Raw genomic sequence first — 18,685 nt, 5'->3', positions numbered from 1 at the left:
TGCAATGTTATCTAAAATTGCGCAATACCTTTTTTAGAGATAAGAGTTTTCAATAAAAACTGTTCAAATTATCACCATTTTTCTTATCTATGTTTATATGCAAGCGCGTCACTTTACCACCATATACTTAATTTGAAATATTTTTCACGTATTTTTAAAATTTTCTCAATTTTTAGTTTTAGCCACTAGCATTCAATAGAATAGCTTTTATTTTGGAAAGGAGATTCCACATTAATCATAACAGCTGATAAAGCCAGACGTTATCGAAATAATAAAAGTGAGGTTATCTAACCACACGCTGGTTTAAGCGTTTCAAACTCGAAAAATTACACCCATATCTTTATAAATGATTCACAGTAGTAATTCCCTGATTAAAAAATACAAATCATATGTTAAGAACCTCAAAAAGGCAAATCATATGTTAAGAACCTCGGAAAAAGATATTTTCTCTTGAGAAGATCACGTGACAGCATTTAAGCCACGCCCACAAATTTTTTCTATTTAAAGCAGGTCACAGAGCTGCTAAGCCTCTTTTCTCTCTAGCTCTCGTGACGTTTCAGACGTCCTCTTGCGGTAAGTCTAAAATAATTTTTGATTGTGAGTTTTCGACTTTTGAAAAATTTTTGGAATTTTTGATTATCGAACATTTTTAGGATTTTTTGGGTTTTGTCGAAAAACTTTTCTTTTTTCACTATTGTGTTTTTCATTTTTTTATCTTGACTTATTTATAGAATTTGTTACTGTTTGAAACAATGGAAAAGTTTTTGGTAACCAAAAATATTGTTAAGAAAGTTCGTAAATTTGGTTTAACAGGTAGACATATAGAGTTTAAGATTCGCCCGGCTCCCGAAGACTATGATCTATTAAAATGGATCAAAGACGGTCTTAAGGGCGTTGTCGCTAGAGTAACTGAAGGAACAGAGTCAAGTGATCAGATCGGTTTTACTTTTTGCTCTAAAGAGTTTACACGTGGCGATGGATGGTTGTCTTTTCGACAGGCTTCACAAATAAAGTTTGAAGATATATGGGATATGATTTCGAAAGTGTACCAGTCTAATTCGTCGGCTTTCGATACCGAAACGTTTTGTCTCGGGGCAACAACTGTAAAAATGCCTAGCGGTAAAGGTAATTTGCGTGGGCGTCAATATAACAACTTTGACGAAGAATGTGCTCGTCGTAGTGGTATTATAACAATAGTTAATAAAGACCACCTATGCCTGGCTAGAGCCATAGTTGTGGCCAAAGCATATGATGATAAAGACCCCGACAAAACGAAGCTTCGTAAAATTATGGGGCTTCAGACGCAAAAAACTCTAGAGCTATTAGAATCTAGTGGTATCGAGATACCCAAAGAGGGTGGTGGTATACCAGAATTGAATAAATTTCAAGAATATTTGACAGACTAAATTTTAACTGTTTACCACTATGGTGCAAAAGGTCGTGATGTCGTGTTTGAAGGAATAGGTGGCTGTAAGAAAATTAATTGGCTGTATCACGAAAATCACTATAACGTAATAATTTCTTTAGCATCTCCTTTTTGCTGTTCATATTTCTGCGAAAATTGTCACAGCCCCTACACACACAAGACCTCACACCTCTGTGAAAGAAATTGTCCTGCCTGTGAACAAGTTCCACCTTGTACTTTTAGCACAAAAATTGTGTGCACCAACTGTAATCGCTATTTTAGAGGGCAAAATTGTTATGCTTATCACATTCAGACTAAACTCTGCGACCGGGTGGTAGCTTGTACATTATGCCTAAAAACTTTTAGGAAAGATAGAGTACATACATGTGGTGAGATTTTCTGTAAAGTGTGTAGAGAATTTAAACCCTCTCCCCACAACTGTTACATGCCAGTAGATACACATAAACCCACAATGGACGGTACTCTCTTCATATTTTACGACCTCGAGTGTACACAAGAAGAGGTTATGCCTGACGGTACTCATCGTCATAACTGTAATTTGTGTGTGTTTGAACAACACTGTGCACCATGTATAGGTACAGATATAAATGGTGTGATTGTGGTGTTAGATACCAAGTTCTAAAAATAGACCCCGTTGCTCGTTTTATGGAATATGTATTAAACCAGCGCACTCTATTCAAGAAAATCATCGTAGCTGGTCATGCAGGTGGACTCTACGATAATCAGTTTATGTTAAATCATATAATGACAAAGACAGATCTCACACCTGAACTAATTACACGAGGAACAAAACTATTACAATTAAAAGTGGGTAACGTCAGTTTTATCGACTCGCTAAATTATTTTCCGATGCCTCTAGCAAAGTTACCAAAAGTCTTTGATTTAAAAAATATAAAAAAGGGTACTTTCCACATTTATTTAATAAAAAAGAAAATTGGAACTATATTGGTCCGTTACCTGCTCTCGAATACTATGACCCTGGCAGTTTAAAATATGTTCCAAAATTAGACGAGGAAGAGGATGCTAGAAATCAACTTATATCCTGGCACAAAGGTCTCTCTGAGCAAAACTACGTTTTTGATTTCCAAAAAGAAATCATAGCGTACTGCATTGACGACGTCAGTATTCTCGCTCGCTAATGCTTGAAATTCAGAGATTTGCTTTTAAAAGAAGGAGGGGGGGATCCCAACGTTACGAAGCAACCTCGGCAAAAAATGAAAAATTAAGACAGTTAGGTTACGAAGTGCTTGTGAAATGGGAGTGTGATTTTTGTCGGGAGATGTCTGAAAATTCTGAAATCAGTAAATATACTGAAAAACACCCTCTCTTTTCACAAACACCTCTGGAGCCTCGTGACGCTTTTTACGGTGGGCGAACAGACGCCACAAAATTATATTATTCTTTTAAGGAAGGGGAGAAAATAAATTATCGGGATATTTGCAGCCTCTATCCGTACATAAACAAATATGGAAAATACCCCATAGGTCATCCAGAGGTTTATGTGGGAGAAGCATGTTATGTTTTAGATCTAAAGACTACAAATGGATTAATTAAATGTAAAGTGTTACCACCTACAAATCTCTATCATCCCGTTCTTCCATATAAAACAAACAATAAATTAATTTTCCCTCTATGCTGTACTTGTTGTGAAAATATGTTAAAGGAAGAGTGTAGTCATGCGGACGAAGAGCGTGCAATTACGGGGACTTGGGTAATGGACGAGGTGACAAAAGCTTTGGAAAAAGGCTATAAAATATTAGATATATATGAAATACACTTCTCTACCGACCGTAAATTTTGTTTTGGCAGCCTTCACGACCGCACATGCTAGACTAAAACTATATTCATATCTCGAGAAACTAGGTGATAGAGTAATGTACCACGATACTGATTCTGCTATCTACGTCTCGCGCCCTGGAGATACGTATGAAGTACCCATTGGAAGCTATCTCGGCGAGATGACGGACGAGCTAGCTGAATACGGTGAGGGTAGTTATATTACAGACTTTGTCTCAGGCGGCCCTAAGCTCTATGTTTATAGGGTTTATTCAACAGATAAAGATAAAACCATTGATATTATAAAAGTTAAAGGGATAACACTTAATTATAGCACACATAAACAAGTAAATTTCGATAAATTAAAAGATATGGTCCTTAACGATGCCACCGAAGAGTACGTAACCACTCGAAATATATTAAGAAATACCAACAATTCTGTCGTCACCAAAGAGGTAACTAAAGTATTCCGCACCACTTTTACTAAACGGAAACGAATTGAAAACTATGACTCTGTTCCTTATTGATACAAACGGCAATGCATCTAGTATTGGTAATCTTTTTTAAGTAGTATTTTTGTAAAGTTATCCACCTAAGAAAAACTGAGTGAGGTTGAGAGGTCAGTTCATAGCTATTCTGCGGAAACATTCGATTTAACATGCTAGCTGTATTAAATATCAGCTGTTTTCATAGCTATTTCCTTCCTATCCCTTCCTCATACCCTTTCATCAAAGTACATAAGTATTTTTAAAATTATTAAACAGAATTTGAAAAATTATTTAAAGTCTCCATTTAAATCAAGGTGCAATATTATAAGTTTACATTTATAATTATTAAAAGATATGTTGTTGAATCATCTCGGAGACTCAGCCACAAAAAGATGCCAATAAATAGTAGCCAAGAAAAGATGCCACCAATTAGTGATAGCTTAGTTTATCTAAGAGTCATTAATTTATAAGAGCCATTAAAAGATGCTACTCATGAAGAGCCATGAAAAGATGCTGCAAAGTCTAGACATGATTCAGCAATAACTAGTGGTTCGTAGGCCTACTGGGGATGTATTTGCCACGTTAAAGATTAAATACAGCGCATCGTTAGTCCTACCGCCTAGGTGCTGTGGAAACGGACTATTCATTGTACGTTTTTATTTACGCCTTTTTAGTGTATGATCAAGAAAATCAAATTATAGCCAAGGAAGGTCTCGGAATATTGTATCAACTATTACTACATAATTTCTAAAAACTTTTTACCACCTTGTATGCAAAATTATATAATAGGTGATTATTCGTAACATTTTTTGCTAAAATTATCAAAATCCTTCAAACACAAAAGTCTAAAACTTTCAGTTCCACCGCAATTAAATTGTTTAATTAAATAAATTGATTAATTAATGTATCTTAATTAGAAGGTTTACACATAGTATAGTAAACGCTGTTATCACTGCTTTCGACTTGCGGTTAGATATGTTTCGAGAGAGGTTTTTAGACGCTCATTCCTCAATAGATATGTTAAAAACACACTTTCACGGAATTCAGAAAAAATATCGCGAAGACCAAGAAAAATAGTAAATTTTGATAAAACGTTAGTTTTACCAGTAATTGGATGATGTTGCTTCTCGATTTTATTTCGAATCGTCAAGGCTGTCTTGTTAGGATTGTTAGTAGGAGAAACTATATTTTTCATAAATAACAAAAATTTTATTACCTATTGTTTAGGAGGTGTAAAAATCTCTATTACTCCGACTCTATTGCCGTTGCCCCACCATGTACCTTTAAAATAAACTACACCACTAATCTCACTACAACTGTGTGTGTAATGGTTCTGTAGCCATTGACAGTAAAAATATTATTTTATTAGACATATTCGATACATAAATAGTAAAAGCGTTAAATACTTGTGAATGCCTAACAAAGTGACTTACCTTTTTAAACATGCTTCAGAATGGCTCCTGTTCACACGCACCTATTTGTTTTTCCAATGAGACTCGGTCAACTTTCACTTCGTCGACCCGAATAAAGTGTTTTTCAGTACGGACCGTTGGTCTTATCGTCCTTTGTGGCTTTGTGATAAAATAATTTTTATACACTTCAACAACAAATGCACAATTCTTAATATTATTTATACAGAGTGTTTAGTAACTTTTTCGACGACCTGGATAATCTAGTAACTACATCCTTTTCGCCGTTATCATACAGGCCAGACAAGGCGGAATATAATTCATTATACCCACAGTTTGCATGATAAATGTATATTTATTTTATATACAGAGCGGACAATTAAGTATATTCATTATCGAATGCGGATCTTACTGTCACGAAAGACCTTCATTATCTACGATGCTTGACGCGCGATGTGCTAAAATTATCAAAATCCTTCAAACACAAAAGTCTAAAACTTTCAGTTCCACCGCAATTAAATTGTTTAATTAAATAAATTGATTAATTAATGTATCTTAATTAGAAGGTTTACACGTAGTATAGTAAACGCTGTTATCACTGCTTTCGACTTGCGGTTAGCGCTGCGGTCAGAGCGGCTGGACCGGATGTCTACCTGTCTGCCTGAACCGCCTCTATGACTACTATATGCATTAAGTATGCAACAACATTTTTCCTAACCTAACATTTTTCCAACAGACAATAAAAACCTTTCAGATGTTGAGTCTAAACACTGATAAGTAACCAGTTTAATATCCCCAAATTCAACATAACTTTTTGCCTGAAAACAATATTCTCTGTAAATAAGCCAATTCTTTTATCAGTTACACATTCTTTTTCAAAAATATTTTTCCCGGATTTTCTTCCATTGAAAATCGTCTGCTTTAAAATGAGCGCAACAATGGTATTTCAATGCAGCTAGCTACTTTTGTCTTTGCTTTACCTTCATACGAAATCTACAATTTTATATTGTAAAAAGTTAATCGATTTATCAACAAATAAATTTGCGTTACGCCACTTATACTCGCCTAACTCGCCTACGGAATGAAAATACAAAATGTCACTTGAAAAATATCTAAACACTCAAAAATATTTCACTTGAACAAATCTATTCAAAATGCTTTCTCAGTATTTATAAACAAAGACAGTCATTTTATCACATACGAATACAGATACATAGCAATGTTGCCTAGCTTATATTTTTTCATAAACATTCTCACCAAAATTATTTTCTTGATCTTTGTTTAGTTCAGTTGTGGAAAATATTGCCCATGAACCAAAATTAGTGAGAACTAGAGCCAGATTCTTATTGATTTTTAATAATTTACGATGTATAAATAAATATTTTTGAAACGTAACAAATAAATTGTAAAATTTTACAACATTGAGTTTTACTGTAAGTTGGCTTCATTTATATTCAAACATTCCAGCTGGGTCCATCTTTTTTTTTGTCCAAGGTCAAAGTAAATCAAAGTTTCAAACAAAGGAACTTCGGAATTCATTATAATGATAGGAACGGAATTTGTATCTAGTTGGAAAACTTATTACGTTTAAGTTTTATACAAGAAGATTGAGTGAATATAGTTTAAGTAATGAACTAAATTTTGACTAAAGATACATAGTAGGTATGTACAATTATTTTTCACATTTTCTACACCTTTAACTAAGTAATTGATATTGCATGTCGTATTCTTCCATATGATTTTGCCATCATATTCATCATCTTATTGATGTCAGAGCTTTAAACTTAATATATACGTACTTGTGTGTATTTGAAAATGCTCATGTACACACCACAATGTTCTATGTTGATGAATATGGTTTAAACAAGCTAAATGCTTTTAAGAGGTTGGCAAGTAATTGAATATCTTTTTTAATAACAAGTATAGGCACTATACCAATACTGGAAGTAGTTTATAAATAATTTATTTTTAGGTAAAGGAGCGTGGTTTCTCATTTACCAAATTGGCCTCTAATAAAAAATAATTGCATGTTCTTTACCATATTCACCAATTTCACTATGGTAACTTGATCTAAACTGGGCCTGTAAGTTTGTATTGTAATGTCTGTGAATGTCCAGTTACAAAAAAAGAATTAGATTATTGAAGTAGCACCAAGTGAGCCGCATCTACCCGGCTTCGAAGATTTTTGCAGTGATTCTATCATTTATGTAATATTTTTGGAAATTTGATAAAACAATCCCCAACAACACTTTTTTTTTAAATAAGATAAGATCATTTAAAGGAACTGTGGTATTTCTGCACAATAAATATGTGATAGAAAAGATCCTAGTATTGTTCTGACCCATCTTACTTGTTTTATTCATATTTCTGAGGTGAGAGAATAAGATATTGAGTAATTTTGGTTTGGTTAAGTTCTTTAAAGAAATTTTACCCCAATTGAGAAGAATGAGTAACTTGTCGTTTACAATGAATTGATGAAAAATGTTGCCAGTGGGTTGATATTTCTATAAAAATTATCATATTTTCTCAATAAATTTACTCTTATTCAAAATAATTAGTAGTTGCTCAACAATATTTGATATTAAATCATATATTTTGTTAAGTAAATTAGATGACTTCCTTTAAAAATCTCAAATTACTCTGAAAAAAAATAGCTTTTGCAATGTCATGTTTTCATCATTACATATTTCAAATTATTGTCTTACCACTTGTTTTTGAATAAGAACTTTCAAGTCACTTACAAATTTCATCACTTTAATCACTTTGTACAAATTCAACACTATATCTGCCAATGAAACTAAATGAGTAATGAAGAATTTTCCTGAAAAGTCCTGTATGTAAATTTAGCGTAGCGAATACATTTTAATGCAACTTGATGGTTTATTGTACTCCATATCAAAGGTATTTTAGAGTTGTTGAATATTCAAGAAACATTTTTGTTTGAATTGGAAGACAACAACCAGTTGAAAGTATGTTGTTATCAAATCATTCTAATGGAAGGAAGAATGGAAAGGGACCAGTAATCTTTTCAAAAAAGTCCTAAACATCAAAATGTCGGCTTACAGCTGCCATATGGAAGGTCTCTATTTCATATTAATTATATGTATGTATAAAGAATTTTGAGGGGACCGTATTTCTAAATGTTACAACTTCATATCTTTCACATTATGTAATGTATTTTCAATATTCATATTATAAAGCAATTCATGTTACACTAAGAATGTACTAATTTCATTATTTTTTAATGACCCATTGTTTTTCATTACAAAATATTATCTTGTATTGAGATATAAAAACAGGTATGTTTTTCAGATGCAGATCCCCAATGTGTCGATCTGGTCAATGGCAATACCAATACTGACAATTCCAGATCAGATAATACTTCGAATGGCTAATGAAGATGATAATAGAAAACAAAAGGGGAAAAGTGATGATTATTTCATAAAATACGTGAGGACAATTTGTGGGCTGAATTTACTACTACTGCTACCACCACAGTCACTATTACACTGGATGGAATGGGTGACACTCTGGTTTTCCCAGACTTTGAACACCACTCTTATTAAACAGGTTTGGCTCCGTCCGACTATCATCTCTTTCCCCAACCGAAAAAATTCTTCCAACGAGGAAGTAATAAAAGCTGTGGATGTCTGGTTGCGTAATAAAATATTTTGAAATTGAAATTTTGTTTGGTTGGTAGGCTAAGAATTTTTCAATATATCCTTGTGATATTTTCAATTTTATGCTTTTTAGAAAATAGTAAATTATTTATCGCCAATATTTTCCATAATAGTATAACGGGATTTTTAATGAACTGCTTTTGTTACTTGCCATTTTTCTGGATTAAAATGTTTCTTATAATAAAAAATCACATTATTAACAGATTTTAATTTAAAATTAGAATTTTCTCTATATAGAAAAACTGTTTCTGATTTGGTATAATAGTGTTCGTTTCTATTAATGATCTTCCCATAGATTTTTTTGTAATCCATTTACTTAACCCACTTTATCTGTCTTGATTAAACTTTTCAATGAATATGTAACTAATACCTAATTTTAATGTACGGACTTGTACACTTCAAATGTAAAATTCACATGTCAAATCAATATCAAACTTGGATAGTAATAATTTTACAATTTATTCATTTGGAAAGAAAACCATAACAAGTTTGTAAATTATCATGCAAAATCTTATACATATATCTTTAGTTTCAAGTTTTTGGAAAATTATTACTACTTCTGTCTTTTTCTTTCAAAAATTTCCCCTCTTGTACGCTTTTGTTATTATTTTTTAAGTCTGCATGTCCTTTAGAACGACAAGTATTTTTAATCCATTCTCGTATTTATACAATGTATCATGCTCTAAATAAAAATCCTCATACACTTCTATAGTCAAAATCCTTTTTATCCTTTAATGTGCTCATCTTTCTCTTGTCTAATTCTATGAATGATTACTCATTCTGTAGCAATTGTCAATATTACGGGATCAGGGCCCATCGTGCAACTCGTGTTGTAAGGTCTCTTTTCTCAATGGTTTTTGTGATTGCATTACAGTCTGAAAGTATTGTAATTTCGTTCCTAGCAAGTATAGTTCTGAATTTCTTCACACTTTTATTAATGGCAAGTTCTTCGAGCTCATTGCTTGTATACTTCTTCTCTGCAGGAGTCGTCTTTCTACTCATGTAGTATACCGGGTGAAGCTTCGAATTGTCACTAGATCGTTGCGAAAGGCATGCTCCATAACCATGTATACTTGCATAGGTGTGTGGTTCGGTATAAGCTCCTTGTTGATAAATATGCAACACCGGTTCACAAATAAGTTTCGCCTTTAAGGTTTTGAATTCTTCTCTTTGTGGTGATTCAAGCTTAAATTCTTCGCCTTTGCGGAGTAAGTCACTCAGAGGCTTTGCGATATAGGTATATCCAGCTGTTGAGTTTATATTTGCACTATTAAATAACTCAAATCAAAATTAAATGTGCAAATAATGAACACAAACATGTGACTTTTGCGCTCGGTTAACAAATTAATAGTTTATAGGCAAAGGGCAGATTTTTGGAAATGACCTTTTTAAATTGCCCATCTCAGTTTTTAGTAAAGCCACTCGGGCAACATTGTCCTTTCCTACAAACACTTCCAGCACTTTACCCATCTTCCATTTCATGGGGGGCATTTTGTCGTCTGTAATGAGCACTATTTCTCCCACTTTCAAATTGTGACAGTTCTGCTTCCACTTCCACTCCTTACTCCAACGGTCACATATATGTTGTTTCATTTGTTGATACAGAGATAAACGATTAACTGGCAAACTTCGTAAATCTAAACTGTCGATTATTTGACGATCAATTAGAAAGTGTGCTGGTGTCAATGAAGTGAAGTCGTTTGAGCTAGAGGAAAGTGTAAACAAGGGACGACAATTCATTATAGCTTCAACCTCCGAAAACAAAGTATAAAATTGCTCAAACGTAAGCGGAGTTTTAGTGACAACCCTCATCGATTTTACGCCCACCTCCCACAGGCCCCCCAAATGAGGTGAATGATAGTATAAAATGCCAGTCCACCTCTTCATTAATCAATTCATTGCTCAAAATCGCGTCATTATCACGATTGAAACTCCAACAATTAATTTCGTGAGGCGGTGATTATGTGGCAGCAGTAACGGATGCCTTTTCTCAAATTCAAATTTAGAGTTTATCAATCTTCCCCCTACTTTGAAAAATCCATACTGGTCATTGAACGGATTTAAACTTAACAGTTTGCAGGATTTTAATTTATTGTTATTAATTTGTAATATTTTGATTTGAAAAAAGATCTGTTGCACATGCCAAAGAAGTAAATTAAATGCCTCATCTCTTTCGCCCTCTGATATTGGACCATATTTTCGTTCGTTTTTAGTGTGTTTTCAATTATATATAAATCTGCGCATCAGAGCAACTATTCGTTTCAATTTAATTATATTAGAAAATCTGTCAATAACATAATTTTCTTTGCATGTTACGACCTCTGTACTGCAAGCCGTTTTCACTTTTCTTATATCAGGTAAATCGCTACTTTGACAAATATTTGTTGGCCACTTTGACTCGTCGGAGTTTAAGAATTGTGGTCCATGCCACCAAATATCTAAACTTTGTATTTCGGAGCATTTGACTCCCCGTGATACGTAATCAGCAGGATTTAGTTCACTGGGTACGTGTCCCCAATAATCGTGATTTGTAATAGTCTGTATCTCCGAGACCCTATTTACAACAAAACTTTTCAACTTATTGGGAGGCGTTTTATCCATCCCAAAACGACGGTGGAGTCTGTCCAGAAATATATTTTTTTCACCGTAAGTCTCAAGGCTTTAGATACCTTACCCGCCAGTTTAGCGACAACTAGTACCCCACACAGTCCCAAACGTGGTAAAGTAACAGACTGCAATGGAGCAACCTTTGCCTTTGGTGCAAAGAGGTACACAAAAGCTTCATCTTTATTATCAATAGATTTTAAGTCAATGAAAGAGCCATTCGCCTTTTCTGAACTGTCAGAAAAACAGTGTATATTTCAATATTTTTTGCATTTTCGCATATTAAATGACGTTCTATTTTCAGTCCAACTCAAAATCTAGCCACTCCCGAGTAATATGATTGGTTACTTGATCATTCCAGGATAATTTTCAAGCCAAAGACTTTGCAATAACATTTTTACAGATATTGTACAGGGACTGACTAAGCCTAATGGGTCAAAAGTCTTTGAGGAATTCGACAAAATGATCCGCTTAGTAATTTGTTTAATAGGAAAATTCTTGACATTGAACATCAATTTGTCTTGTGATGGACACCAAATTAATGGAAGAGTTTTTTTCCACCATTCTCACCAAATCCAATAATTGTTGCTAATGAATCGTTTTTTGGTATACAATCTGAAATACTCGGATTCTTTGATACAAACCTCAAAAAGAAACAACCTTCCTTTAATACCTTAAAAACTAATTACGTTATCCTTCTCGCTTCTTGAACCGAATCCGCGCTTGTTAATAAATCATCTACATAACAATCATTTTTTATAATGTATTATAATATATGGATATTGCGTTTGGACGTTATTAACAATTTCAAATAAACACCTGATTGCTAAAAATGAAGCAGGTGCAGCTCCGTATGTCAAAGTTCTCAACTGATAAGTATCAATTGGTTTGTTATCACTGTATCGCCATACAATTTTCTGTAAATGTCTATCTTCGGGTGCTACTAATACTGATCGGTACATTTTTGTAAAGTCAGCGGCAATAACTATGCTGTGCTGTCTTAAACTAGAATGGTAAACAAATTTTGTTGGATAGTTGGTCCAACCATTAATATATTGTATAACGAAAAACCCGTCCAGCTGGGCAACGACGCGTCAAAAACAACTATTAAAGAAGTGGTGATAGCGTCTTCTTAATAAATACCGTGATGGCTCATATAATAATCTGAATATGTGTCACTTTCTGATATGCTTTCTTTAGACAAGTGCTCCAATTGAATATACTCATAAATAAAGTCACTATATAATTGTTTATAAGCATCGTTATTATTTAGTCTGCGTTCTAGATTAAGAAATCGCTTTTTTTTAAGTTAGTGACTTATTTGGCTTTGTTTTTTGGTTGACAATAATTGTATATTTGGATCAAGCTACGTAACACACAGCTTTAATTGATCCTCTAAATGTGCATCTGTAATTTGTGTTCTTGAATTTGTTTTTATTTTTGACATGAGAGAAAATGTTTTCTCGCAACTGTAGGTACTTCCGAAGCAGGAAAGTAAACGGTGAGCATGTTCTCGAAGGCATAGATATTCAACAGCATTTTTCCAGATTTCTATGGGATCCTTTTTAACGTTAAAAAGGGATTTGATGATACTATCTTCATTTGTAGTTCTGCAGGAGCCTCGGATATATCTATTAAATGTTGCAATTACATAGCAGAAAATCTATTAGTATACTCTTCTCTTAAAAAATCCAAGACACCTACATATTGACCGAATATTTTATTTTCACAGTTCTGCTCAGTTAACATTTTAGCTAGCTCCGGGAAGTGTTGTGCAGATATTTCCGATCGACAAAGCAATATTTTAAAAAAAGAAAAATTTTTTCTAAACCTTTGGATCTTTTGCCACATTTCATAAATATACCTCGATTCACCTGGCAGGCAAGGTTTCTGAGAAATACTTCATCTGATAGATCACAATGTTTTCCTTGTTCTTGATAAAAGTTTGTCGTCGTAAAGACAAAACTTTTATCAAAACCTGACCTGTTGATAGCCAGCGAACCTTGCAGTAGTATGGTAGGTCAATACTATACGTTTCCTCATCTAAAGAGATCATCTGCCGAAATTCACGACGACGCATTGCATTTACGCGAATATAGTACACTATCCTTTATCTATGAATATAGTTGACAATGGCAATGGTTCTATCCAGAGTGTCTTGCAAAATGGTAGAAAGATTTTGCTGATGCAAAATGCAGTGAAATTATATCAATATTTTCAAGTTTTCCTTTTTTAACAAAGCAACGAATCCTTATTTTTTGCCTCTCATGGAAGGTGCGCCATCGGTGCAGACACTGACTAAATTACTGACAATCAATTGTAATTTATTACATACTTCTTTAAAGTTTTCGAAAATATCGGCTCCGCGAGTTTTTCGCAACAATGAAGCGTTGAGAGATGCGAGTCAGAGAAGCCAAAGCAAGATGTGACACTCAAATGAGAGATCTGAAACAGAGTTTTGTTTACTTCTTAGACAAGCTAGTTGGCGCTGCTAGCGCTAATTTGAATTTTTTGCAAAGACAATCAGCTGACTAATGAATTGATCTGTCTAATCGATGATGCAACCAATCAATATCGATGCTAGCATGTGGCTGCTCTGCATAACACATTTTGTGAATATTATTTTGTAATTTTAATTTCTTTTCAAATAAATATTACATAGAACATTATTCGTTTCTTTTGGATATGTGAATTACATAAACATTGTGGATTTTTCAGTAAAGTGAAAAATTATTTATGTGGATATAAAACTAACATTTCGGCAATACTCTGAAAAAAGCATAATTGTTTTCTGAAATTCTGAAATCTTCGAATAAATAATTTTTCACTTACCTGAAAATTATACAATTTTTTAATTCCCAATATTCCTACTAAATAAAAAAATAAGAAAAAACACACTCACATAAGCCAGCTTTTTTTCGTTTAGTTCATTCTTATTGTAACTTGGGGGGGTATTTGTAAAAATAGGCATGTGTCTAATCAAATGTGTGAACTAATATTTGTACTATCAAACGTATGTACAAACAGATTTTTCTTTTTTTTTCGTTACAATTAATCCTGCAACTTTCTACTCAGAAGACAAATATGCTATTTAAATAAATATCTCGTTTTTACAGCAAAGAAAAAACCAGATACACTCAATACAATATAAACTTATTATTCACCTTAGCTACAGAAAATATTTTGTAATTCAGGTAAACTAATTGAATTTCGATAATTATAGTTTGTACAAATGTATTCTGATCTTTTTTATATAAGTATTGATAGAATGTCTATTTAAAAAAAATTTGCAGCCGTGGACTTCAAATAATAAAAGAAATAATACTCCTCTCCTCAGGCTTCCTCCAGGTTCAAACTGGAAATTTTACTTATTTCCGGCTCCAGCAACTTCAAGTAGATCAGCTCGGAATATGAACAGTGTAAATAGTCTTCTTTAAATTTGCAGGTTTGTCGTAACACATTATTTTACAATGTTCTTCGATTGCGTACAGCTCTAATGATCAATTTAAGCACGTCTAAGTCTATTAGAAGAAGAGGAATCACAAATCACTTTGTGAAAGAAGTGGATAAGCCAGTCCTACATCAATTTTAAATATAGTAATTTCTAAATTTTCCTGTAGTAAAATGTTGCATCTGGTGATCTGATAGAAAAATCCAATCTCAATCAAGCAGAATCAGAAAATGGAGATATTGAGTTTTGGATAGGTTTAGAAGAGGAAGAATATACTTTTGAGGACATCATTAAAACAGTTACTGAAATTTTAAAATATAAGGATACAGAAAAAAATAAAAAAGTAACAGAATAAATAGTAAATAGAATTAATGATTCTAGAACTACTGAAAATATTTCTAGAAAATCCCAGTGTGACAGATTTTGTATAGGAATTTTAAAATTTTTCAGGTCGGTCTGATGAAAACATCCAAAGCGACCAATTGGATTTTCAACTCCATCTATTAGTGTAACAACCAATAATATCAGTAATTCAATTGATACTCCCCCAAATTGGGCATGAGCGCTGATTCTTCACAATTGCAACCAGATTTTGTGAAATGAGGATAAAACAATGGGATGATGTATGGAAATTCTAGTTTGAAATACACTTTCATTAGATAATGTTCGCCAAAAGCTCCGGGATTAAAATGTTCTATGACTTTGTTCAATAACTGTTGATCAGATCCGGGTATTTAAATTTCCATAGATAGTGTATATTCATATCATTATATTTGTAATTTGGATTGTAAATAAAGTGAATTTGACTTATATTTTGGATTGATTGATGTCTTATACCTTGTTATTTTCAAACTAAAACTATTTAGATGATGTTTATGTCGGCCAATGAACACGAGATTTGCTTAGAAAATGGGAAAGTTTTGAAATTAAGAAAAAAGAATAAAAAAAGATCATTGTAGCTACATAAAAGGTTATTAGTTTTTCAACTAAAAATAAGGGCATAAAAGTGACAACTAACTCAGACAGCGCGCCAATGGTTAAATTTTTCCAAAGATTGCTTTGTCAAAATATTACTTTATTAAGGAGCATATTGGTCACCAAATTTGAGGAGAAAATTTAAAGGCGTTCTTCATTCATGGCAAATTTTTGATATAAAATGTTGAACACCCCATATCTCAACTAATAGGCCCCGTAATGGTTCGTATTCCTATATCAAACTGAATCATTTATTGAGATCTCTGTGGTACAACATTGTCGGTCGAATATAGAAACACCCTGTATTTACTAAGTTATACATATATAGATTATGTAATATCCAAAGATAATAATGTTGATATATTTGCTCAACCTCTAGACAGAACTAAATTTGTTTATTTCAAAGAAGTTCTGTGCATATTTCACTTCTTTATTGTATAAGCAGCTTGAAATTGTTGTCACTATCGACTTGGGCTCCCCTGTGGTGGTTATTCCGAAGCCTGATGGGAGTGTCTCACATACTTATTGAAGCTGGATCCATATTAAGCATATTTGCTTTCGAAAGTAGACCAGCGGAACAGTGTCATTCAAACTATTACCTACCATAGAGGCATGTATAGGATGAACCGATTGAGTAACGTTATAAGAACAGCTCCTTCTGAAATGGATGACATGATTTGTTAATGTGTCACAGTTGACAATTGTAAACAGAACTTGATAATTTGCCTGGAATTTTCACCGGAACAAGAACAAATGTGCTTGTTCCTAACTCGGGTTCCATTTCTTCGGCATATCGTTGAGCATAATAAAATACTGAAATCCCCCGACAAAACCCAAGCTGTGGCCTACATGCCTCGCCCCAGTAATGTAGTAATGTTGATGAGGTGAGAACTGTATTCCAGACTATTCTATTAAATATAGATTTTTCCCCTGTAATATGTAAATTAGAACGAAAATTTCAATTACGACCAAAATTTTTCCTTGAAATCACGATACCATCACTGAAAAGTATCTTTCTGCTATTCTCCTTATATTTTGTCCTCCTTCTTTTCTTCATCCTACTCTACTCTTGCTCTTCTTCTCCTTGTTCTTCGTAGTTTTCCGCCGAAGATTCTCCCAACTTTGCGCGTTTCTTCTGTTTACCGCCGCCATTCTCACTCTCGTATCTCTGTCGCTTCGTCTTTCTCGAAAATTTCGCATATCTATATATGAAGCTGTCCATTTTTAGTCTGTCGAGCAGCTTCATTTCGACGGCTTCTTTAGCCTGTTTGACATTTACGTCCATCCTGAGTTTGAGTTTATTGAATTTATCGTTCAGCACAAGGTTATCGTCGATATTTTTCAAGAAAGATTTAAAATTTTCGGCTTTGACCCAAGATCTAGTCATCGCGTCGGAATCGAAAAATGTCATGTGGTAGTGCGTCTGAAAATAATCGTTATCCGTAAATACACAGTGCGACTAACTTCATAGATCGAATACCTTGTGTCGTTTTAGGAATATAAAAATTACCAAAAATATCTCGATTCTCGATATCTGGACCATCTTCCACCATAACTGGCTACCATGGATACCATTATATTTCCATCTGGATTCATCCAACAGTACCAATTTTCAGATAGATCCAGGGGCTCTTTCACATCGGGCAGGTATCTATACTTGTCGCAAGAGTCGCAATACACGTAGAGACCGACGTTTTTGAATTCTTGAAGTGATATCATTTTCTCGTAGAAGCTCTCGTTCTAAAAGTTCATATGTTCCTCCTCCTTCGCATCTTTTCTGTTTAGAACTTCCTTGGAATTGGCGTCGCTATAGTCCATTGGTGGTGACGAATCGAGCTTATCTACAGGAGTCACTATAAACTTCTTACCTTTACTATCTATTTCCTCCTTCGGAGCAATACCATTGGGTTTCGGTCTTGATAGGTTTGTTGTTTCTCCTCCTTAACCAATTTCAACCAGTTATTGAACTTTGTCACTACCAAATTTTTGTAATACAAATTGGTTTCTTTACTCAAAGACGTCGGCATTTAAAAACTTCTATAATTTTAATATGCAAAAAACACCTATTAACCGTCTTACTTTCATTCACTTAAAATATTTTTGACAACTGTTGACTTTTGAAATTCAAAGACTTTCAAATGTTTATCTCATTAATTAAATCGAAATCATCTATTGATGATATCTTTACGTATCGGGAAAAAAAAATAAGAAAAAAAAACGATTTTTCCCAATGTACATCACGAAATAAAACCGCTATAGTTACGATGATTTAACTATTTAAAACAAATAAAATGAAAATATGTATGCAACTTATATGTAATACCAACTGTCCATAGAGGAGTCTTCCACATATGAGTAATACTAGTATTACAGCATATGTTAGACAATGTAATATGATCAAAATAATATCTTACAACGTTGTCTAGAATATTTTTTGCAACATCCCAGTTTAGGTTATTGCATATCTGTCATCATATTAAGTTATAACAATAAAAAGGATATTTTTATTCTAATGATACTAAAAACAACAAGTTATGGGTCCGATACTTACACTGTATAAATAAATAATTCGTATTACAAAAATAAAAACGAAAATTCATTAGAACAAAAAAGTCTTTTCTGGAAACTGTAAAATAAGTGGAATAACTTTAAAAGCATATAGACTTATGGACGTGGTTAAAACCCGAATACCGAGTAGTATTGTATAGTAGTAACCAAATTTGATACAAAAATTCATTAATTAAGATCAGAAAATGGGGAAGAATATATGAGTAAAGGGAAAAAAGAATAAATGCAAAATGAGGTAGTATCCTTGATTAAACTCCAGGAAATATAACTTAATGGAAAAGTCTATTGAGGGTAAACCACCGAAACTA

At 33.3% G+C, this 18,685-nt stretch overlaps 1 protein-coding gene across 1 annotated transcript; it reads right to left on the bottom strand.

Moving 5' to 3' along the window:
* Positions 1 to 9,577: 9,577 nt before the first annotated feature.
* LOC130451995 (uncharacterized) lies at positions 9,578 to 12,345 on the bottom strand. Its single transcript, XM_056791355.1, has 2 exons — positions 12,203 to 12,345; positions 9,578 to 10,046 (listed from the first exon to the last, which is right to left on the bottom strand). The coding sequence occupies exons 1-2, from the start codon at positions 12,343 to 12,345 to the stop codon at positions 9,578 to 9,580; spliced, it is 612 nt and encodes a 203-aa protein (XP_056647333.1).
* Between the last annotated feature and the right edge of the window lie 6,340 nt (positions 12,346 to 18,685).

This window comes from Diorhabda sublineata, chromosome Y (genome assembly GCF_026230105.1).
Source record: "Diorhabda sublineata isolate icDioSubl1.1 chromosome Y, icDioSubl1.1, whole genome shotgun sequence".
Classification (NCBI taxonomy): Eukaryota; Metazoa; Arthropoda; class Insecta; order Coleoptera; family Chrysomelidae; genus Diorhabda; species Diorhabda sublineata.
This window is presented reverse-complemented; position numbering and strand designations above follow the sequence as displayed.